Source organism: Vigna umbellata, chromosome 3 (genome assembly GCF_029865625.1).
Source record: "Vigna umbellata cultivar VRB3 chromosome 3, Vumbellata_1.0, whole genome shotgun sequence".
NCBI lineage: Eukaryota > Viridiplantae > Streptophyta > Magnoliopsida > Fabales > Fabaceae > Vigna > Vigna umbellata.
The window spans coordinates 53,848,833-53,872,952 of record NC_142167.1 but is presented as its reverse complement, the minus strand read 5'-3'; the positions used below and the strand labels follow the sequence as shown (position 1 = coordinate 53,872,952).

The 24,120-nt window shown below is 30.6% G+C and overlaps 2 protein-coding genes across 3 annotated transcripts; one reads left to right on the top strand and one right to left on the bottom strand.

Annotated features, from left to right (window-relative positions):
- The first annotated feature begins 8,176 nt into the window (after positions 1–8,176).
- Positions 8,177–13,650, top strand: GALT1 (galactosyltransferase1). Of its 2 annotated transcripts, XM_088111121.1 has the most exons (9): positions 8,177–8,366; positions 8,492–8,545; positions 9,642–10,717; positions 11,138–11,373; positions 11,465–11,746; positions 12,065–12,193; positions 12,264–12,440; positions 12,910–13,017; positions 13,126–13,650. In XM_088111121.1, the coding sequence occupies exons 3-9, from the start codon at positions 9,952–9,954 to the stop codon at positions 13,339–13,341; spliced, it is 1,914 nt and encodes a 637-aa protein (XP_087967247.1). In that variant the 5' UTR covers positions 8,177–8,366; positions 8,492–8,545; positions 9,642–9,951; the 3' UTR covers positions 13,342–13,650. The 2 variants fall into 2 exon arrangements, with proteins under 2 accessions (XP_087967247.1, XP_087967248.1); XM_088111122.1 differs by lacking the exon at positions 8,492–8,545.
- Positions 13,651–21,031: 7,381 nt separating this feature from the next.
- On the bottom strand, positions 21,032–23,604 carry LOC124842857 (Ribosomal L18p/L5e family protein). Its single transcript, XM_047319448.2, has 5 exons — positions 23,438–23,604; positions 23,172–23,296; positions 22,862–22,956; positions 22,316–22,468; positions 21,032–21,416 (listed from the first exon to the last, which is right to left on the bottom strand). Exons 2-5 carry the CDS (start codon positions 23,275–23,277, stop codon positions 21,246–21,248), a joined length of 525 nt encoding a protein of 174 aa, XP_047175404.1. The 5' UTR covers positions 23,278–23,296; positions 23,438–23,604; the 3' UTR covers positions 21,032–21,245.
- Positions 23,605–24,120: the final 516 nt, after the last annotated feature.

The following is a 24,120-nucleotide window of genomic DNA, read 5'->3' as shown; positions in this document are numbered from 1 at the left end:
TAAAGTTTCTAAAACAAATACTTGTTAAGACTGTGTTTTTCTATTATGAATTTTTTGTGATTTACGTTAATACTATAATGAATAAACTATCTTAGTTAAAATTACACTTTCATTTCATGTCTATAGTGATCATTAAATTTGTAGAGATAAAATCGGTTTTCAAAGAGTGAAACTAATTATCGACCTCAGTATGAAAAAAGAACCAATGGACAAGAAAAGCCGATTCTTTTCATATATATATATATATATATATATATATATATATATATATATTGAATATTATTAAATCGTAATTATATTAATAATAATAATATATTAATTTTAATTATAAAGATAAAATAATAAATTTATATTTTAATTTAATAAAATTTTATTTTTTATCTATTATATTATTCAAATCATTTACAAATTTTACTTTCAACTCATTTTCAATTTTAAATTCTTTAATAGAAACACAAAAAATTTATTTTCAAATTCATCTTATCAATTTCCCTTGCATTCATCTTAAAAGAAAATATACCCTTAGATATATGTATTGACATACATTCTTACTATATTGCTAGGGTAAAGAGACGTGTATTCATATACATTTTTTTAATAATTAAATTTAAATTGAGAAAGTGTTTGGTCATATATTTTATAAATAATACAATTATAAGCAAGGGATTTAAATATATTATAATTTAAAGTTAGTTAAACTTTGCTTTGGGCACGAAACATATTTTGGACTACAGTTAATTGACATATTCAATGGGGTTTGAGAGTCGAGGAGAAAATTTTTATTATATTCAATGTTGGTTTCATTATTTAATAAATCATTCTCAGTTGGGAACTTAGAACACGCAACATTGCCTGAAGAATTAGTTTAGTCTAAAATTACTTTATTTTTTTTCTCTGAGGGCTTTCTTACTAAATTATTAATAAATAGTGAAGTTATTTGGGTCTTCCATAGTTATTGTCTTATTACTCAGTCAAGTAAATACCACAAACAAGTTTGACCATTCTAAATGTAAACTCTCTCACGGAATTGAAATTTCATGTTCTAGAGTAGGAGATTGATAGGATGGTTCGTGATGAAAAGTTATTGGAAATATTTGTTAAAGGTGAATTTTTGTGAATAAATTAATATTTTTCTGGGGAATTATACAAGTTATGTATTGATTTTGGGTTGATGGATATATATATATATACATATATTTATAATATGCTGTTGAGGAAATATGGTAATATTTGCAATTTTAAAGGAATTTATTAAAAATATATTTAAATTAAGATATTAACGAATAATTCTAATTTGTTAATGATTCCTTCTTTGTTTTTGTAGTAATTAATGATGCATTCTTATCATAATTTATAATATATTAAAAAGTCATGTATTGATTTTGCATAAGAGAATAGTATCAGGACAATGTTGACCCTTTCTTCTTTTTTTACCTATCCCTTTCGTGAGTGATGTTTTTTTCCCACTTTAAATAAAAGAACAGCCAGCGTGACCTATCCCTTGAAATTAAAAACATTATTTCAAAGTTGAAATAAATTGATATAAAAATTTAAAAAAAAACTAAAATTAAATCATGAGTTTAAAACTATTTATATAGCATTATGGTAAAATATTTATCTTAATTTAGTTTATTCATTAGATAAAATGGGTAATTGTCTTAGGTTAAATACATTTTATAACAACTATTTATATAAGTTATAATTTATAGCACGATGACATAACTGTAAATAAGATAATATTTTTTATATACGTTATTCTTATAATAGATATAGAAAGTGGATGTGTGATACTTTTGTAATAAATAAAAACCTTTTTATATCGGTTCTACTTATAACTAGTATAGAAAGTAATTTCTTATTTATTTATTTCTTAAAAAAAGGATTCTTAAATCCTTAACTCTAATTCTCCTTTCTTCCCTTTCTCGTTCTCGTCTCCTTTTCCTTCATCATTAAACACACTTGCTTTTCGCAAGTTTTTCGATCTTGGATTTGAGTTCTAAACACTCTTGCTTGAACAAGGAACTGACCTCTTTCACTGCCTTGGTGACTTGGTTTGTCAATTGGATCGACTTTTTGTCAATCGCTGCTTCACTATCTCTGACATGGTTCACTTGTTCAAAGGTCTGAACCAAAACCCAAGTTGTAAAAGTTCGAGCCTTTATTAAAGAAAGGGAGTGATTAGCAAAAAAAGGTTGGATTTGGTTGGTTTTATGGACCTACAATCTCATCTTTGATGGAGGGAAAACGACAAGGTCATTGAAAGGTGCCAAGAGAATGAGGTGTGTTATGATTTGGCAATTGTATGCATGTGGATATGTATATGTATGAAGTAATGACGATGATGTTGTGTGCCACTCTAGATCTGATGTGGGGTTTGAGGGTATGATTTATTGAAATATTGGAACTTTGATTTTTAAGAAAGTGTCCGGGTGGACGAGTTTTACAAGATGGAACACACTTTCTTCGTAGTAACAACTACTTCGGGAAAGTGAACTTTTGTAATTCCAAAAATTTGGATGAATTTTTTTTATATCGGTTATATCTTTAACCTTTATAAAAAGTGTCAATTTCTGTGTCAATTATAAAATTGGTATAAAAAATCAACATTTTGTATACCCCTACTTCTATACCAATTCCAGAACCGATATAAAAAGCCATTTTCAATTTATATAAAAGACTTTTTTGCACTAGTGTCGGGTGATTTAATGTTCCTGCGAACAGCAGGGCAAATGTTCTATGTAGAATAGCACGACAAATGTTCTATGTATTTGCTTCATGTGATTTATGTTAATTTTGAGGAGAGAATTTGTAGGATGAGAAGGTAGATGGATTCGCGGAAAAGGTGAAGAGATTTGAGGAGACATACACTACTTTTATTAAAAAGCCAATAAATTTTTTTATTTGAATAGGTTAATAACCAATTCTCCAACATGAGAATTGATTATGGATGATATGAAAATATGTAATATGGGTTGAACTACTCCATGTTGTAAGGGTCATGGCCACTAACATCAGTTAGGCGACAAAGAGGAAAAAGTGGAGGTAATGGAACAAATAGAAAACAATCATAATCAATGAAAATAAAAACAAAAATAGTATTTAAGAAAAAAATTGGTCTTAAAAACTTGCTCGAAAGATTCAATTTCTTGACATGAAGAGTAAATCAATCTAGTTTGACAAAATAAATTATTTAATAATCCAAATATGAGAGGATGCATAGGTTTAAATTTTCTTAGTAGAAGAGATCATGAATGTGAGAAAGTAGAATAAACTCAAACTCTAACTAAATAAATTAAAGGTTTAATAATTTTCGAGATCCCTAATTTTGTTGAGAAGTCTCAAATAGGTTCTCAATTATTTTTTTTCTCAATTGGGTCCCTATTTTCGAAAAATTAAAGCAATTAAAGTCCTTGCCGTTAGTTCCGTACCAACACTGTTAAAAGAGGTGTCACATGTCAGTTTGTGATTTTTTTGAGTTTTTTAATTATTTTTAATTTTTTTTAAAATAAAATAAAAATGTCACATGTCAAACTGATATTGTGTCACGTGGCAATGACAGTGTGACATGACACTAACAATGTCTCATTGTCAGGTCATTGTCATTGTATTAGTCTCAATTTGGTCATTGTATTTTTATTTTGTCTCAATTTCGTCCATTTATTTTTATTTTGTCTTAATTTAGCCCTAATTTTAAAAATTGAACAATATTTTTCCTCTCCAAATTCAAACAAAATTTAATTTGTATATAAATCTTAACAAATACTTTTATTAAAATTGATATTTTTATTAAATATTTTTAACAAGATTAAGTTTGTTTATATTTTTCTTTAATTAATTATATAAATGTTAATTATGTTATTTAAATATACCTATAAGAGTTAAAAGAAAACAGTGAAAATAATTTGTTCAATGAGCTAAATTATTTCCATGGAAGATCATAAAAGAAGAAACTACCTTTAATTACCGTTTTCGCAAAAAACTTTATTTAATTTTTTATTTAAAAAAGTGAGAATTCACATCAATAATTTGTTCAATGAACTAAATCATTTGGAAAATTTATACGAACATGTTATGTCACTCTTTTTTTAAACCCTTATAGGTATATTTAAAGAACATAATTAACATTTATATAATTAATTAAATAAAAATATAAACACACTTAATTTTGTTAAAAATATTTAATAAAAATATTTGTTAAGATTTATATACAAACAAAATTGTTTAATTTTTAAAATTAGGACTAAATTGAGATAAAATAAAAATAAATGGACCAAATTGAGACAAAATAAAATATAAGGACCAAATTGAGAATAATGCAATGACACGTAGTATGACAATGACACATGGCACTGTCATTGTCATGTCACACTGTCATTGCCACGTGTCACAATATCAGTTTGACACGTGACATTTTTATTTTTTTTAACAAAATTAAAAATAAATAAAAGATAAAAATGATGAAAAAAATAATTCAAAAATTGAAAAAAACTGCAAACTGACACGTGACACCTCTTTTAACGGTGTTAGTACAAAATTAAGGGCAAAAACATAATTGCTTTAATTTTTCGAAAATAAAGATCTAACTGAGAAAAAAAAAATAAAAACTTATTTGAGATTTCTCATCCAAATTAAAGACCTCGAAAACTATTAAACCTAAATTAAATTATAACTGTGGAAAGTTGTAAACACTTCACTTACCCTCTTTTATCTTATGTGAAGAAGCATATTACAACTAGATCATGTAATACACAATATTAAAAGGTTGAGTTATTGAAACTATAAACCACCATAAATTCATATTATCTCCAAATCCTAAAATGTGAAAAGTTTGTAAAAGTTCTTCAAATGAAGCATATGATACAAATAAAAGATCGACGTTAACAATTAAATTGATAAAAACAATTGTTATTATTATCATAAATATTTTTAGTATTCCATTTATCCATTGACATCAACTTGCAATCATGAAATAAGTTCTAAACTGAACTCAACATTTTACATATATATGATTGTTTAATTATTTAATTAACAAAATTCATTTTGTCTTTCACTTTTATGTAATTTTGTTTACATTAATTATTGACTTGTAAAGGGTAAGACTAAAGTAGATTCTTTTAATAAACTAATTTACCACAAATTATATAAAATGTATTTTATAATTTTCTTTTAGAAAACAGTTAATTAATAATAAATAAATAATTTCAAATTACGAAGTTTTTACTATAATTTCTTTTTTTTTAATTATTATTAATTTTAAATATATTTTAGATTATATTTTAATAAAAAAATAACCATAATTTTGAATTAAAATAATAATACTAATTAATAAATTGCTTTAAATAATGATCTTTTAATATTTAATTTGGGGATTAATTTTTTTTTTAAAGTGAAGTCGAATGACCAATATAGGACTTTAGCATAGAGATTTGGAACAAAGTCATTATAAGTTTGGATGACTTTATGGTGGTGAAATTGTTCTTGGTATGAACAATTTCAGTTACAAAAAACTAAAGTAGTGTGATAGAAACACGACTTCTAGTTTTTTTTTTATTGTTTAGAAGTGGTGGATGACTCATACAATTTTAGTATAATTTTTTTTATGGCTTATAACTTTTTAATGTGAAAATGAATTATGCATAATATTTCGTAAAGTTATATTATTAAAATAGTTAAACATAAATAAATAAATTAATACATGAGGTATTATTAAAAAATAAACAAAGAAGTAATAAATATCAATAGTGATATGATAAATAATAAGAATTTTTTATACTAGGGAAGGGATGAAAATATTAATTTTCAAGTTCTACAATAAGTTGAGGGATGAAAATTTACTTTCTACATGGACAATTTTATCTATTATGACCTTTATTTTTACAATAGAAACTTTTTATGGCTTATTTGGATTTGGGTGACCCATTTCATTATGGATACAATTAGTAGTAGGTGTTCCTAACTCCTTAAGTTGCATTTAGGAGTTAAATATGAATTTTTGTATCACAAAAGAAGATCAATAATCTTAGTCTCATAAAAAGAGATCAGTAATCTTCATTTTGAACAAGATGAAATTGAACCATATTAAGTGTTGAAAATGTTGGAGAAACTGTAGACTAATTGACAAATGTTGAAAAGATGACTTTGTTCACTTGAATGAATTTGAGAGATAATGATTGAGGGGATTTGAGAGAATTTGAAGGTAAACTTTTTTTGTTATTTATTTGAGTGAATTTGGAGATAAGTGAGAGTGAATTTGGAAGTAAAGTTTGTGAGAATTAGTGTAGGATTTGATTGACGTGACAAATTAAAAAAAATTACTTCTAAATCCACTCTCATTTACCTCCAAATTCACTCAAATAAACAACAAACAAATTTACCTTCAAATCCTCTGAATCATTCCTCCCTAAATTCATTCAAGTGAACAAAGCCTAAGTGTAAATGATAAGAGGAACAAACAACAATCACATGAAGATAAGGGGTCGAAGAGTTTGAAACTCTCTACAATTACACCACCAATAATCTAGTTTAACTTGGTAGGACATGGGTCGATAACCAAGTTTGACAATGATTATCTCTCAAACTGAAATTCTAAATTTTGTCGATTATATATTTAGATACCTCTCAACATCAACATCTCTGTGTGCATACTATCCCATATCATCCATGCAATGTTATTGACACATGATGCCATATCAAGGACATGAAAATGCTAAACAAGATGACGGACAACAAGATAATGACGACGATCATACTCTACCTCCTTAATTAAGACAAGAAGACAAAGAAAACCTCCTTGTAAAACATCGTTTCAAAAATAAATCTTTAACCCCAATTATATTATTACTCAAACTTCTTTTATCTACTATTTCTGTTGAATGGTTTCTCTGTAATACTTTTTCTCTTTATAATTATAACTTATCCAATCTTATATTACTTCTTTTATAATATCTCTAATTAATCTAAATATCATTACATACTTTTCATTAACTATTCATTAAATTATATTTGAAAATATAATGTAAGGTAATAACTTGTCTAATCATCTTATTAATCCAACTTATATATGTTTAGAAAAAAAATAACCCAACACTAAAAATTATAAGTCATAAAAATATAATGTATACTAAAATCATATAAACCTCCCACGACCGTAACTTTAGAACAATTAAAAAAAAAGACAAAAGTCATGCCTCGATCACACGACTCCAATTCATATTTGTTCGAAATTGAAATCATTCTAACCAAGAATGATTTCTTCATATCCATAAAATGGTTACTTCCTTCAAAATCTATATGGGTTGAAGTTGTACATGTTCGCACTACTTTAATTTTGATAAATAGATTTTTTTTAAAAAAAATTATCAACATTAAAAATTACAATTCATAAAAATATACATTTATACTAAAGTTGTATGAACTTTCCATTACTTTAAAATAATAAAAAAAAAACAAAAAGTAATGTCTTTATCACACAACATCAGTTTATAGAAACTGAAGTTGTCCAAACCAAAAACAATATCTTTATCACCATGAAGTCATTTCACACTATGATAACTTTTTTTTCAAATCTATCTATATATATATTGAAGTCGTATCTAATTTACATGATTTCACTTAAATTAACACTTAATCAAATCGTAATATACTAAAGTCGCCAATGATAAAAACAAGTTCACCCAATTAGTAAAAGTCGTGTGCAGTTTATATGATTTCTTTTTAAGTTGTATAGTTATTATAACAACATGAGTTTCGAAATTCATAAATTTTTTTAGAAATTGTATATTTGTATAATATGGAGTACGAAATATATCATTTGAGTAAAAAATTCTATAAATGAAAGATGTAGGAAGATTTTTAATAGGTAAAATCAAGATAAATTACAGATGATGCAAAGTTTAGGAGACAAATTTTAACTTTGGATAATGAGAGGTTTTATTTTAATAACTATTTGGCCATGGAATTATCAGGAAATTTTTTTATTTATTTTATCGAAGTATAGTATATGTTTATAGATTTAGATATTTACTCTTTACACCGAATCCAAAATCTCCATTTACACCCTTCTGGTAGCAAAATGTCACAGTTGGTGATTTTACTTTTCTCTCTTTCTCTTTTTTTTTTCTTTTTTAAATAGCTTTATTTTTTTATTTTCTTTGTCATCGTCTTTGAATCTTTTATACTAATTAAGTTGAAGAAGGAACCTCTCTTCTCTCTCTTTGCAAAGAAGACACAAAGACCAGTGAAACTTCCCTTTGAAACGGAGAATCAAAGCAAACACGCTTAAACAAAACCCTTTCTCTTCTCTCTCTATATCTCTCTCTCTTTCTCGTTCTACATTTTCCGACATTTTCCCGAGACAATCTCGTCTGGTAAAACCTTTCTCGCTCCTCGCCGTTCAACATTGCCACGCTTTTCGATTTTCTCTCGCTCCACGCTCTTCTCGCGTTAATTCCTTCCTATTTGGCTTTCTTATGTTCGAGATTCTGTGTTGCAGCCGTTCGATCTGTGTGATGCTGTGTTTGCTTGCTCTGTACTTGGATTCTGCGCTGTAATATTCTTTCCGAAATTGATTGACACTGTGTTTTTGTTCGATTTTTAAGTTCAGTGATAATAATTGCTTGCGACTTCGTTTACATTTTCTTTGTTTGGGCAATTTTGCTTATGATGCATACTTTAACTTTGTCGGCGTTTAGTCTGTAGAACACCGACTGAGGTTGAAGTTCAAACTCTAACGCGTTTGGAGGTCTTTTAATTTTTCATGATTTATCTTGCTTTTTTATTATTTAAGGAGATTTAACTTTTAATTGATGTAAAGCCAAACGGTGGATGGAGTATGATCTGAGTTGAACTTATAATATTGGTTGACGGAGTCATGGAGTTTTGGGTTATTTAATTGTAATTAATGCGTTATTTTCGTTCAATAGAATTTCTACTTTTCCATGATTATACTGTTGGGCAACGTTTAGTGTGGTCCTTGGTGTTTTTCATTTTATTCTTTCCTTTTTCTCCTTTCCTCCTGATTATAATTTATGGTTTCAATTATGATGCAAATGGATTAACTTTTTGTAAGCACCGAATATTGTATTGTTATGTTGACCTAACGGTGGTTGTTAATTAGTTTGAATGTTTGCCCGGTGAGGGCATGGTGCGTTGAACATATGTTAATTTCCATGATACTTTATTTGAATTGGAAGCATTTTCTTCACAAAAATGCTAATGGGTTCACGCAAAATATTTTCCATAGGTGATATTAGCTAAGGAATACCTGAAGTCGTGATAAATCCGCAGTTTGTTAGCATGATTCATATTATTTCACGGGGGTATAAATATTCAACGGTTCTGAGATGATGATTGAATCCACTTATTCTTAATGACCTGATACGACCCATATTTTATGTACTTCATTGCACAGAATTCTCTCTCTAGAAATTTTACGTATTTTTTAAAAACTCATAACGTCACTAGTGTGTGTTGTTTGTCTTCTGTTGCAAGTGTTACTTTCCTAACAAATTAGTGTTGATTTTCTTCAAGCGTGAACATTGGGCTTTAGTTGTTTTCTACGCATTGACTAACTATGTGCTTCAGTTGTTTTATGGAACATCAAGCACAATATTTAAAAGAATTTCGTTTTGCTCTGATTACAGGTCTGGCATGCTAGCTAAATCTCGTATAATTTCCAAGTAATTCTCATGGTGGATGTGCCGCTTCAACACATGCTACCGAGGGCTGGTAGTTAATTTTTGTATTGTGAAAGCTCTCCTGCAGATGTTTCTTCAAATGTGATAAGAAAAACTTTTACTATCTGCAACCCATATTTTCTTCCACGTCTTTGTTGTCCATATTACGTCAATGAGCTTTAAGAAAGATAATGACCACTTTAGTACAAGTTTGGCATCTTTTTGATCTAGTACTGTGAAGATTCAGGACTATTGGTTTCTTCATAGGATCATCAAAATGAAAAAGTTGTATGGAGGTGTTCTGGTCGCATCGCTCTTTATGTTGTTTATGCTTATGTTCCTGCGAAATGGGATCATGAAAACTCCTATTGGTCAAGGTTATTTGACTATTCCTATCCTGGTTAATGGAACTAATCCTCTAGCATGGATAAATCCCACAGTACCACCCGCTATTCAAAATCCAGATGATCATTCTAAAGTTATTTCTTCTGATATTCTTGTATCTAGCCTCTTTGCTGGGAGCAACTTTTCCGAAGACGAGCAACAAGCTCTGCAGACATGGAACCAATTGAACCACTTAATTGATCACACTCAGGGTTTACCCAGTTCCGCAGAAGCTATAAAGGAGGCTGCCAGTGCATGGAATTCTCTTATTTCCTCAATTGAAGAGCAAAAACAAGGTCGTGCAAATGACAGTTCAAGAACCAAAGAGAAGCAGTGTCCCCACTTTCTTAATAAAATGAATTCCACCGAACTTGGTAACAGTAGTTACAAAATGCAAGTACCTTGTGGCCTGACACAAGGTTCTTCCATCACTGTAATTGGCATTCCGAACGGTCTTTTAGGTAATTTCCGGATTGACTTGACTGGAGAACCACTACCTGGGGAACCCGATCCTCCAATTATTTTACACTATAATGTTCGCTTGCATGGGGATAAGATCACTGAAGATCCTGTAATTGTCCAAAACACCTGGACTATAGCTCATGATTGGGGTGAAGAGGATCGTTGTCCATCCCCTACTGCTGAAAAGGTCGAGAAAGGTGAAATTACTATTCTCATTTTTTGCTTCAACATCGATAGTGTTCATAATTGAAAAGGGAAGTTCCCCACAATTCTGAAATCTGATTTCTTAAAATTTGAATCCCATGATTACTTGAGTGTGTTTGTTCAACGACAGAGTCGACAATAAGGAATTCTTGAATCAAAGATAATCTTATTGTTTTGCCAAGTGTTCATATGCTATTGATTTTGGAAATAGATGGAATAGAATTGAATCCTATTCATATGAAAGTCAATTGTTTGTGAAAAGATGTTTTTTTATTTAACTTGTTCTTCTGTTTTATTAAATTATTGTGTTAAAGCTTTATTTGTGTGGTTTTTCCTGATCCAAATGTTGGGCATAATTTCATAAACTGCTTTTGCATAGCAACTTTGTTTAATATTGCCGTTTCTTTTGCCAGTTGATGAATTGGAGCAGTGTAATAAGATTGTAGGGAAGAACATTAGCCAACTTCACACAGCTGGCATGCATTCCCGCACTTCAAGACAATCTTTAGCAGCCGAAGAACAATCGATAAATAGGAAATATTTTCCTTTTAAACAGGGTTTACCATTTGTGGCAACTTTAAGAGTGGGATCTGAGGGAATCCAGATGACAGTTGATGGAAAGCACATAACTTCATTTGCTTTTCGTGAAGTACTTCCTTTCTCCCTTGTTATTTTTTAACTTAAAAATATAATAATTTTATGTTTTAGTATGTTAACTGACTCAGCTGTTTACATGTCAGACTTTGGAGCCATGGCTTGTCAGTGAAATAAAAATCTCTGGGGACCTCAAATTAATATCTATTCTTGCTAGTGGTCTGCCCACATCAGAGGATTCAGAGCATATTATTGACCTAGAATCATTAAAATCAAGTCCTATATCTGCACAAATCCCATTGGATCTCTTCATTGGTGTTTTCTCTACTGCTAACAATTTTAAGCGTCGAATGGCCGTTAGAAGAACCTGGATGCAGTACAATGCTGTTCGATCAAATAAGACAGCTGTGCGCTTCTTTGTTGGTTTGGTGGGTATTGTTTGTGATTTTCTCATATGATTCTAACTGTGTCAATGGAATTGGAGAAAAAAAATACTTCATTGCATAAATTAAATTTCTGTTTTTTTCTTAAATTGGAGCTCTTCAAACTTATCTTAAGAAGTAGCAAAAGTTGCTCAAATGTTGCTTACGCTGGAGCATTATTTTCAATATCTTTTGACTGTCTTAGCCTTTTCATTCTGATAAAGATCAAGATGGACGTGACATTTGCTACTTTTTGAAATTCTCTATCAATATAGTTACATATATGTTTTTACTGAATTTGGTCTTTCGTTTGAGCTCATGCAGCATAAAAGCCCAATAGTTAATGAAGAGTTGTGGAGGGAAGCACAAACTTATGGAGACGTGCAGCTGATGCCATTTGTTGACTACTACAGCCTCATCACATGGAAAACTTTAGCAATCTGCATTTTTGGGGTAATGTCTTGTCTCTTCCTTTGATTTGGAGAATCCTTCCTCCGACTCATTCATATAATCCCTTCAACAGACACAAGTTTCGGCAAAGTTTGTCATGAAGACGGATGATGACGCGTTTGTCCGGGTAGATGAAGTTCTAGACTCTTTGCATAAGATCAATGTTGATCATGGGTTACTATACGGACTCATCAATTCGGATTCCAGACCTCATCGAAATACAGATAGCAAATGGTACATCAGCCCAGAGGTAGAAATATTTGTCATTTAAGAACTGAATCTCTCTTGCCCCTTGTGTTGTTTATGTTTAGTTTCTGATTATAATTTTACTACATAAATTTTAAAATGGTTATTGTTAGCTTATATGATATGAGACTTTGTTTATAAGGCTTGCTTGTAAATAGATATTAATTGGAAATGTTGGTCTCTGGGCAAGTATCCCTTTCATTTATAACGGCTTATAATTTCCCCTGGTAGTATTGAAACTTGATTATTCATCAATGACAATGAGACATGGATTGTTCTATTTACGCTATCAGAATTGAAGAAAACACATAAGAACTGGACTGAATTTGCTACTTGCTAGTTACTATACTTTTAGAAGTTCGGGACTTTTAAGTATGCTCCCCATTTTATTCTTTGAACCATATTGTCTTTTTCTTTTTCTACCCACTCCGTCGTACTAAGTTGTTATCATCTTATTGCTTGCTACTTGAAAGGAATGGAGCGAAGGAACTTATCCTCCATGGGCACATGGTCCCGGCTACGTTGTCTCACACGACATAGCAAGAACGGTGGCCAAGAAATTCAGAGAGAACCATTTGAAGGTATATAAAAAAATGTGTTACTTGTTGAAATGTGTTTGAATTGTTTTGATCTCAAGTTCACTGACATCCTTAAGTCACTTGATGATTCAAATGTTAACTGTGTGACAGATGTTTAAATTAGAAGACGTTGCAATGGGAATCTGGATCGCAGACATGAAGAAGGAAGGTGTAGAAGTTCGGTATGAGAATGAGAACAGAGTGTATCCTGAAGGTTGTAAGGATGGTTATGTGGTTGCCCATTACCAGGGCCCAAGGGAGATGCTCTGTTTGTGGCAGAAACTTGAGGAAGGAAAAGGTGCAAAATGCTGTGGTGAGAGGAGATGATCACTTACTGACCAGGTTTCAACAGAAAAAAAAAAGAAAGAAAGAAAATCCCCCTTTTGAGTGGCTGGGGAGCTTGTATGCTGATTAGAATAGTTAGCTTAGCTAGAAATTATTAGAGATAGTTAATGATAGGGCATAATCGCAGTCATCAATTCCTATAAGTAAGTCTGATGGTTGTTGTACGTAGAGAGTGAGAAATCTGTATAGAGCCGCCAATCGGAAATAGGTTACCACATTTTCTGCCATTTTATCAATTTTTTTATTGTTAACACATCATTACACGAAGAAATCTCGATTTTTTTTTATCTCTATAGAGAGAGGTAGAGAGAAATTTATCTCTCCTTTTTCTATAACAAATAATTCTGCACTGCAACTAACTCACGAGTTTGGTGAAACTGTCAGTGTTGGCAATTTACTGAATATAATTATATATTTTAAATTAAAAATAATTTCATGACATGTTCTATTATTTTATTTCTCTTTAGTTTCTTGTCTAGTGAATTATGTCATATGTTTAGCAAGCAACCATGATTATAGATGTCTTTGTTTCAATAGACCGTCTAGCCCAACACAATAGGCATATCGTTGAAAATAAGATCTTGACTCAAGATATAGTTTGACACAAAATAAGATATTGACTCACCATATTGAGGCTCTGATCGAACAAATAACTAAACTTTGAAAAACAAAATGTTAACTTAAAAAGGGGTTGAATAGAACGTTAAAATATTCTAACAAATTTTCATAAGATGTTGATAAGTAAACGGTCTAGGAGGGGTTTTCCTACTAGTTAAAAACAACTTTAAAAATAAATTTGCAAATAATTTGTAAAGGATACAAAAGCTTATACAAGGATAATAGTTGAAACAAGAAAAACTTGGTTTTTCTACTTTTAAACTGAGTTATGTCCCGTTCAATTATGATTAAATTAATTAAAAGTATTTTTTTATCACTTCTAACTTACCACGAATACCAAAGTTACTTCAAACTATCCCATTTTATTTCTCATTAAAATAAAGCACAAAAATATTTGTTAACATTAAGTGTCTTCTACCTTCTAATGAGTATTTTATTGCTTCCACTCCTAGATAAAGTTATTTTATTGCTTCCACTCCTAGAATAGCAAATAAAGTTCGTTAAAAGAAAAACTCTAAATATACATATAAATGTTATTTATTGAGAATAACTTCATTGAGGGATATAAAAAAAATGCACTTTTCACACCCGCACACACCCCCACCCACGCCACACGCCACACACACACGCCACACACACGCCACACACACACGCCACAAACACACACGCCACACTCGCCGCCCACACACACACGCCACACACACACGCCACGCACACGCCACGCACACGCGCCACACACGCGACACACGCCACACAGGCCACGCACGTGCGCACACACACGCAGACACGCACACACGCACACACACCCACACCACCCACGCCACCCACGCACACACACACGCACACACACACACGACACACGCGCACACGCGCACACACTAGACAATTGCATGCAACTGTCATAATAAGTACAGTTAATACTAATTATGCTATACTATAAATAATTTCTAAAATAATCAAATTTTAAGAGAGATTTAGAAATTTTACTTTTTCGTAGTACATCTCCTTTTATATACAACCCATTAAGGTTTTATATATGAATATTAGACCACAGAGGTAGTATCTTTGAGATTACATTATTAAAAACTGACTATATCTAATACCACATTTTCAAATTTTCTTTTTTGTGTGAAGTTCTAAACTTATTTGTTTTTCATTCTTTATAGCTAAATATGATCAACAAGGCTTTCAATTCTTGAAGACATTCATGACAACAAGCTAGAGTCAAATAAATAATGAAAAATCTAGTCATATTCAGCCTTATCAAGTATTTTTCTTTTGTCAATTTCTTCAATATGCTAATTAACATTGTTCTACCATAAATATAGGTAGTGATTTTTCTTCCCTAAATCAATGAAATAGGCAACACATTAATACTTTATCAACATATTCTATGATATTGTCTAACATTTAAAATACTTTATTTGTTATTGAGAAGTTTAAGATATTCAATAAATAAAGAAATGCATTTCCTTTACTACTATTCACCAAAAAGTTACAAAATAAAATGTCATTTTTTTTGTACCTATCAGACATAACCGTGTAACATGTTCTCTTTCATTTATTCCTAAACCCTTGAAGAATTAAAATAGTTTTTCTTTGGGTACTTGTTTCAAAAGCTTCTTTATATGATTATGATAAATGAAATTGTTACTACCAAGTAGGATTGACCAATGTTCATGAATGCGTAATTAATGAGGTAACGTCATTGTCGAGTAGTTAAGGTCAGCACCATTAAGAAGTAAATTAATGGATAATATTCTTTGAAATCATATAAATAACAATCGATGGAGCAGGTAAACCCTCTGTTTTTACTATAATTCGATAGGCTTGCAAAGATAAATTCTGACTTGAGCGTCGGAGTGTTTCCTGCAGGTCACCCCATTTTGAGATTGAGAGAGCAAGAGTCAGGAAGGAAGGTGGAAGTGTGAAGGACCAATCGGTAGAGGAGGAGTGTTTCCGAGCGGCTGCAGCAGGAGTTTTCTCCGATCCCATTCAGCAGAAATAGAAATGTTTATAGTCAACTCTATATTTCTAATCATCTTATGCTTTTTTGTGACAACATTGACTACAATAACAATTGTGTAAAAGAAAATAGCAAATTGAGCATCTTCTTTATACTTTTTTACTAATTTGATTTGTAGTTGCTTTGAACTACTGCTCTTTATGAACAATTCTTTATTTTCCTTTAAAACTAAACATAGCTTGCCTTTCTTCAACCCCTCAATTTTTTTTTCATGGTATTCATCATTTATATTTAAGATTCTTTATTTCAAGGAAGCTTAGTAAACTTCTGCAACAATTTTTGTCATCAAAATTTTTTCTTATAAAAAAGAAACACTAGGTTCAAAATCCTTTGTGATTCCAATAAAGTAATGCTTGAATTAAATATTCATCCAATTACCATCTATTAGCAATATAGTATATTTCACTTTTGCTAGTGCCATTAACATCTATCTTATGTTTTCATCTAATATCCAACCCAGTTCTTATAACATTTTTAGTTTAATAATAAGAATACTAAATGAAAAAAATATGGGTACATAGAATGAAAATGAACGAAATGAGATAAACAACTTTAAAAAATTATATATTTTTGGAAAGGAGAGTTTTAAGTGAAAATATTTTTTTATAAATATTAAGACAATCAATAAAAGTATAATTAAGATAAATGTATGATTCATTTATTTTTTAAGTAATTTAAAAAAAAAATACATAAAATAAACTTCTGAACAACAATATGAATAAAAAATAGAGAAAGCTTAGCCTGATAAGAAAAAACCAAATAGATATCTAATGGTTTTGCTAAAATTTTAATTGTCATGAAATGTGCATTAATCAATGAAAGGAACAAGGCAAATTGTTGAAAATAAAAGCCGAAACTAAAAGTCTATATCAAGGAATATTAAAACTCTCTTTCTTTGGTAACGAGTTTGAGCCAGAACTATTTTCTTGTGCACTTTGCGCTTAAAAAGAAATATTATACCTTTTTATTTTTAAGAGGAAAAAAATATAAGTGAAATACCAATAATGATATATTATCTTTTTGTCTCCACAGTTTATATACAAATAATAAAAGAAAAAGACAAAAAGAGGAAGATAAAAGAAGAAAATGAATACATGATGCTCTTGAAAGTTATAAAAAAGGTGCCAAGATTCATGACATTGAAGTAGATGTTATTGAATTGAAAACCTAGAACAAAGAACTCGTAAAATTGATACAAGCATTCATGGAACACTGCAATTAGCACGAGTGAGATTATTGAAAAATCATGATATACTACAAATACAAAATATTTTTCATATAATAAAAAAAACTACAACAAACATTATTTTACTTGAAAATTTCTTCTTCACTTAAAATAAAATGCCGTTTGTTGTGAAAAGAAATGGAAAAGAGTATCACACCCGACAAATATACTATATCAGTATGACTTTATTATGACCTCATCTAATTTTACCTAACAAAATACTCTTACGCTTTTGAGTTGCATTTTACATAAGATTAAATATTATGAATCTTGATCAAATTTGGGTATTAGGCTTCCTTCATAGAGAAAAAGTTCAAAATTTGAGAAGTTCATTTTATGTCTCACTTAACCTAGTGGAAAGGAGATTGAAGAGAGAGAGAGACAATTACTTATAGAACACCAATACATTGAGAGAGAGGAAGAAGAAAATTTTGTTCATATTTTTCGTTGAGCTGTCATTGTAAAATCAATACTGAAGATTCATTCACCATTGGATCGTGCTAAAAATTGGACAATAGGTTTGGGAAATCCTGTTATTCATTTTGACCGTTCGGATTGTTGACATGAGGTCTAAGTTGAGAGAAATTCAGTTTGCACTGCAACTGTGTATTTAGGTTTTCTTTATCTTCTTTGCTCTCTATTTGCAAGCTTTGTTGCTTTGCTGTTTGACTGGATGTTAGCATTATTTTTGTGCAGTTGATTAAGACTCCTTTGTTTGAGTTGACGACTTATGTTTTTTTTCCCTAACTTAGAGGGGTTTTCCACATTAAAATTTTTGGTGTCTTTGTTTGTGATTTTGGTAATTTATTGCTTTTGTTCATTAGTAGTTGCTCCTCATAAATTTTTTCAAGTTAGAAGAAATTATATCTAAGGTATTATCTTGTATTTTGGTTGTGTTGTTGTTTTTCCTCTCAGAATGGCATCAAAGCTCTTGCATTGGATGATGGAAGCAAATGCAAAAATGATTGATTTGAATGGTACAAATTATCATTTGTGGAAGGGCAATATGAAAGACTTATTATTTGTGAAGAAATTGCATCTTCTCGTCTTTTCTACACAAAAGTCGGATTCTATGTCTAATGAAGAATGAGACTTTGAGCACAATAGGTGTGTAGGAGAATATTGAGTCTTTCTATGCTTCTAAGTTGGACAATAATAAATTGTAATTTTTGAACTGCTTGGTGAATTTAAGGTACATGAAGAAATCTTCCATTTTAGATTATTTAAATGAGTTTCAAGGGTTCCTAAATCATTGATGATGAAGTCTTAGGATTATGACTACTGAATACTCTACCAGACTCTTGGGATATATTTTAGGTTTTATTTACAAACTCAGTCCCGAATGACATTGTTTCTTTTTAGATGGTAAAGAGTGATGCTCTTAATGAAAAAATGAGAAGGAAGACATATGATTCTTCATCTCAGTCTGAGATGCTTGTCATATAAATTAGGGGAGAAATAAAAAAAAAAGGAACAGAAAGGTGGTAGAGAAGAGCAGAAGCAAGTACAAGTCAAGATATAAGAATATATAGTATCATTATTGTAATTAAATTGCACACATTCCAAAATATTGTTTTAAGTGGAAAATGGACAGTAAAGACAAGAAGGGCAAGCAGAAAAAGAATGATAATGGTGATGATCATGTCACTACTACTACAAATGATGATTTTGTTCTTCTTCATGACTTTGTGTCATTTAATCTGGCATCTGATGAGAGCATGTGAATTATTGATAGTGGTGCTACATTTCATGTTACATCGAGGAAGAAGTTCTTCACATCGCACTTCTAGTGATTTGGGAGTGTTGAAGATGGATAATGATTGAGTGTCTAAGGTGATTGATGTTGGTGATGTTTACATGCAAACCGACATGGGAATGTAGTTGTTTGTTAAAGGAGTTAAACATGCTCTTGATGTCCGCTTTAACTTAATCTATGTGCAAATGCTTGATGATGGTGGTTATGATAATCACTTTGGTTATGGAAAGTGGAAACTCAGCAAAGGTAACTTAGTTGTGGTTAGAGGAAAAAAATTAGCTAAACTGTATTGGCAAAAGCTTTGGTTTCTAAAGACATTATGAATGCCATGGATATGGAGGAATCTTTGTAGGACTGAAGGCTCAGTCATATCAGTTAAAAATGGCTTAATTGTTTAGCTAAAAGGATGTTCTTCAAGGGTTAGAAAGTGTATAGTTGGAGATATGTTCTTATTGCATGGCTAGTAAGAAAACCATGGTATCCTTCAAGAAGCATCTGGCCTCAAGGAAGTCACAATTGTTACAATTAGTGCATTTTGGGGTTTGTGCTGGTTAAAGGTAAATTCATTTAGTGGTGCCCTTTACTTTGCTAATTTTATTGATGATTGTTCCAGAAAGTTTTGGGTCTATGCACTTTAGTGAAAGGTTCTAGTACTTGAAAAGTTCAACGAATTTCATCCTTTAGTTGAGAGGCAATCATGCAAAAAGATGAAATGCATTCGTATTGCTAATGGTGGTAAGTATCGTGGACCGTTTGATGCTTATTGCAAATACGTGGTATTTCACATAAGAAAAGTCCTCCTAAAACTCCTCAACTGAATGGTTTAGTTGAGAGGATGAACAAGACATTACTTGAAAAAGTGAGATGTATGCTCTCAAATGCTAAATTACCCAAGGATTTCAAGGGTGAGGCATTATACATGATGGTGCATGTTATCAATCTCACTCCTACTATTATTCTGATAGTGACGTGCCATATAAAATTTGGTTTGGCAAGAAAGTAAGCCATAATTATTTGTTTGTCTTCAGTTGCAACACATTTGTTCATATTCTAAGGGATGAAAGATCCAAGTTGGATTCGAACACTAGGTAGTGCAGCATTGTCTACTACAGAGGTGGAGTTCATTGTCCTTACTAAAGCATGCAAGGAGTTGCTATGACTGAAGAAATTCTTGTAGGAGCTTGATTTTATGTAAGATAATTATCCATTGTTTGTTGATAATAAGATTATTATCCATTTTGATAAGAATCCAACTTTCCATTCTAAATCTAAACGTATTGATGTAAGGTATCATTAGTTACATGATGCTTTGAATGTTAAGTTGCTAGAGCTGGAAAATGTTATTGTAGATGATAATGGTGCTGACATGATGACTAAAGCATTGTTAAGAGGAAAGTTTGAAGTTTGTTGTGAGATCATCAATTTGACGGTTATCTCGACATAGTAAGGAGAGATAGAAAAAGAAAGAGTCACATTCACTTAGAGAACACTAACATATTAAGAGAGAAGAAGAAGAAAAATATGTTCACATTTTTCACTGAGTTGCAACTTTAAAATCGATATTGCATATTCATTCATCGTTGGATCATACTGAAATTTGACAGTTGGTTTGAGACATCTTGTTCTTCATTTTGACAGTTCGGATCATTCCTATGAGGTTTGAGTTGGAAGAAATTCAAGTTGCACTATAGTTGTGTATTTAGATTTTATTTATCTTGTTCTCTATTTGCAAACTTTGTAGTTTTGTTGTTTGATTAGAAGTTATAATTATTTTATGCAGTTGATTGAAATTTTATTTTACTCTTTATTAATTATAGTAGAATTATTTCTTTGATTTAAATGACTAATGATTTTTTTCTTTAAAAAATATTGAGGTCTTTGTTTGTTAGTGCATGATTTTTGATAATTTATTGTTGTTAATTGAGAATTACTCTTCATAGATTTTGTAAATTAGGAGAAATTATATCCACTGCATTATTTATTATTTTGGTTGTGTTGTCAAATTGTGACTTTATATCATATATTCTAATCATTATATTAGACCCTCTGCAGAGAAAAAAGCAGCACCTTAAGTAAATCATTGATGCAGAACATACAAAAACATCTCTTGGCAGGGTATTCTACATTGATATTCAAATCATTGTATATTATTATGGCACAAAGAATGTTAGATGTTCCAAAGCTCATCTAAGTAATGGGGAATCAAGCGATATTGCAAGCCAATATTCTAGAAAAGTGACCATGTCCATTAGGATTGTTAATCAGCTACACACTTTTCCTGGCAAGAATCCATAGCTTGAAATAACAGTCTCAAAGGCTTGTAGCTTTTCTCCACGTTTCTGGAGGCCATTGCGATCATAGGATGATATTTCTTTTATATTGAGATCATCACAAGCTTTGACAAGTGCCTCCCCAACACGTTGAGCTGCTTCCTGAAATCATGTTATGCCAAAACAAAAAATACAAAAAATCCAAAACATAGACCTCATGAGACTAAAAAAACAAAGGAAACAGATATTTCATGGCATAAGTCTTCATTAAACGAATGAGTTTTAATTTTGGAATCCATAGAAAATTTTCTGTTTCTCATTCCTATGAAACTTGAAATCACTCTTAGTCTTTATAAAAAGTGTAAATTATGAGTTTAGTCTATAAAATATTTTCTTTCAATTTTAATCGATCCAAAATTTTAAACCATTACTTTTAGTCCTCAACATTTATTTTAAGATAAGTAAATAAATATGACATTACATTACACCAACACTAGTATGTGTTACTTAGAATAATCATCTAACTTTTTATTCAACACTTATTAATGTCATATAATAGGAATAAAAAGCATTAATTTTTAAATAGCAACCATAAAATAAAGAAAAGTTTTTCCATGAACTAAAATCAAAATTAATTTATTTTATAAGTACTAAAGCGTATTTAAACTTTAAGAATATTATTCTTATAATCAAAACTTATTTATTTTATTATGGGAACTAAATGCATTTAAACCTGTAATAATATTATTCCAATAGACATGTTTGGTTGATATTTAGTAATTTTAGACAAAAAAAAGAAAAAATATATATATATATATATAATTTATCTCTAATAAAAAATAAAAGCGAAAAAGAGTTAAAGAAGAATGTGGCAGAGATGGGTAGTTACTGTAGATTATAAGTTTTATTCCAGAGGAAATATGAATACCTGCCCCTTTAATAGATAAACCAGTAATATATTTTCTCATCCTAATATTCCCGAAAATAAAAGGTAAAACATGCATTCCCTGCCCCATGCAATGTTTGTTTATAAGAAAAGGTGGACTACTAATACTACTTACAAGAGTGCTACAAGAAGGATCTTGTCGGATGGATTTCTGCAGCGTGCTTCCATAGAACAAGCAACTCCTATTTTTGTCATCTACAAGCATTGCATATAGTTGTTTATCTGAGCAAAATACCGAAAGCCTCGGATGTGTAGCTGTTCCATTATACTGAGAAAAATATCATGCATGATATTAGTAAGCGATAACTGAAGGAACTGAAGTTAGTAGTGCGGTGCAATATAACTGAAGGAACTCTGAAACTTTCATCAACTTTCTTTCAGTTAAAAGTGATGCAACAACTTGTCACCTGTTATGTTATAGTCTGTTAAATATAATACAATATATAGAAGGACTCTTGGAGAGACAGAATTTACTAAAATCTGAAACTAACTAGGAAAAATTGGATGACATATATAAGGAAAATAGCATAGCAAACATGCATTCGGTCTGGAATGTAAAATGTGTCTGCAGAACACCTCACCAATGCAAAATATAGCTGCAAATCTACAATAGATATGACAGTACTAAAGGTGAAAGGTGAATTATATAACGAAGACATACCTTTTTCAGCATCCTTCTGTTCCGAATTTTTGCACTTTCTGTTCTAGTATTTGCTCTACCTCTGGCTTCCACCAGTAATGGCTTCTTAGTTATACCTGGAAGAACATTCAAAGTTCATAGCAATCAATATCAAAGTCACGCTGAACTTTATGTCCATGTTTAGATATTATCATGTGATGAATTCTATGAGCTATTGCTGTCGTCCACGTCATAAATTCAAATTCCAAAGAAGCTAGCACATTGCATAGCTAAGAAATTACAGTCCCGAGAACACAACAAAAAGCCCAAGATTAATTTCTGCTTAACTTACTTCTACTCTGTGCCTGAAAGCAAACAAACGATTTTGGATGGATTCCAAAGAGAGCAGAATTCTTAAAGTGTAGCATTGGAGCATTCATTAGAGCCATATTGTCCATGTCTCAAGGACTCCGTGCTCTGCAAAAACATCAAAACTTGTATCACAAGCAGCACATAAGCAAGAATGTTTCTCACTGGAATTTTAGCAAATAGTTTGTGCGCGGTTCATTAAAGCAGCAGTCTTGCTCAGTTTGATTAGACATTGAAGGAAAAATTGACCTCTGTTGAGCTCAAAACGGTAATCGAAGAGAGCAGCTATGTTGGGATTATTTTGACTTTTTATAATTTCAAATGGGTCTTGAAACGGCTTTAAGTATTAAATTGCTAGCAGCGAAATGACAGAGAGGTTACAAACCCTGGGAACAGTTTTCTTAGAGTAGGCTACTTGGTTTGTTGTATTTGTGAATCAAAGGTTTTCAGGTCACACCAGGGCCACGTGTTGCATTGTACGACTCAGATTCATCGCTTGCAACTGTAAAGCAAGTTGGATAGAAAAAAATCCTTCGTCGATGGTTATTGTTTCCTCCAAATGGATTTCTTTTTAAAATGATTTTTTGACAGAGCCATTACACAATCCATTAAAAGTAAATTCTTTTACTAATAGAAAAAAAAATTCATAAATAAAAATTGAATGTCAAGTAGATGTAAAATTGTACTGAGTATCAAAATAACATATGACATGATTTTTTTTAGGTAGTTAATAAAATAATATTTAATATTTTGATGGACTAAAAATATATATATATATTTTTTTATTTTGTATGAATTTTTAAATTTGATAAAAAAAACTTATGTATACTTGGTATGAACATGAATATTCAATCTTTTAAATCAAATTTGATGACAAGATAATTTATATAATATTTTTATAGTCATTTTTTGTTAAAATACTTTTTCAACCT

Coding starts and splice junctions, on each gene's coding strand:
- GALT1 (XM_088111122.1), top strand. CDS start 9,952: ATGAAAAAGTTGTATGGAGGTGTTCTGGTCGCATCGCTCTTTATGTTG. Junction 11,747..12,064: donor TGCGCTTCTTTGTTGGTTTG/GTGGGTATTGTT, acceptor GAGCTCATGCAG/CATAAAAGCCCAATAGTTAA. Junction 12,441..12,909: donor AATGGTACATCAGCCCAGAG/GTAGAAATATTT, acceptor GCTACTTGAAAG/GAATGGAGCGAAGGAACTTA.
- LOC124842857 (XM_047319448.2), bottom strand. CDS start 23,277: ATGGACAATATGGCTCTAATGAATGCTCCAATGCTACACTTTAAGAAT. Junction 22,469..22,861: donor ACAGAAGGATGCTGAAAAAG/GTATGTCTTCGT, acceptor TATTTTTCTCAG/TATAATGGAACAGCTACACA. Junction 21,417..22,315: donor ATCCTTCTTGTAGCACTCTT/GTAAGTAGTATT, acceptor ACATGATTTCAG/GAAGCAGCTCAACGTGTTGG.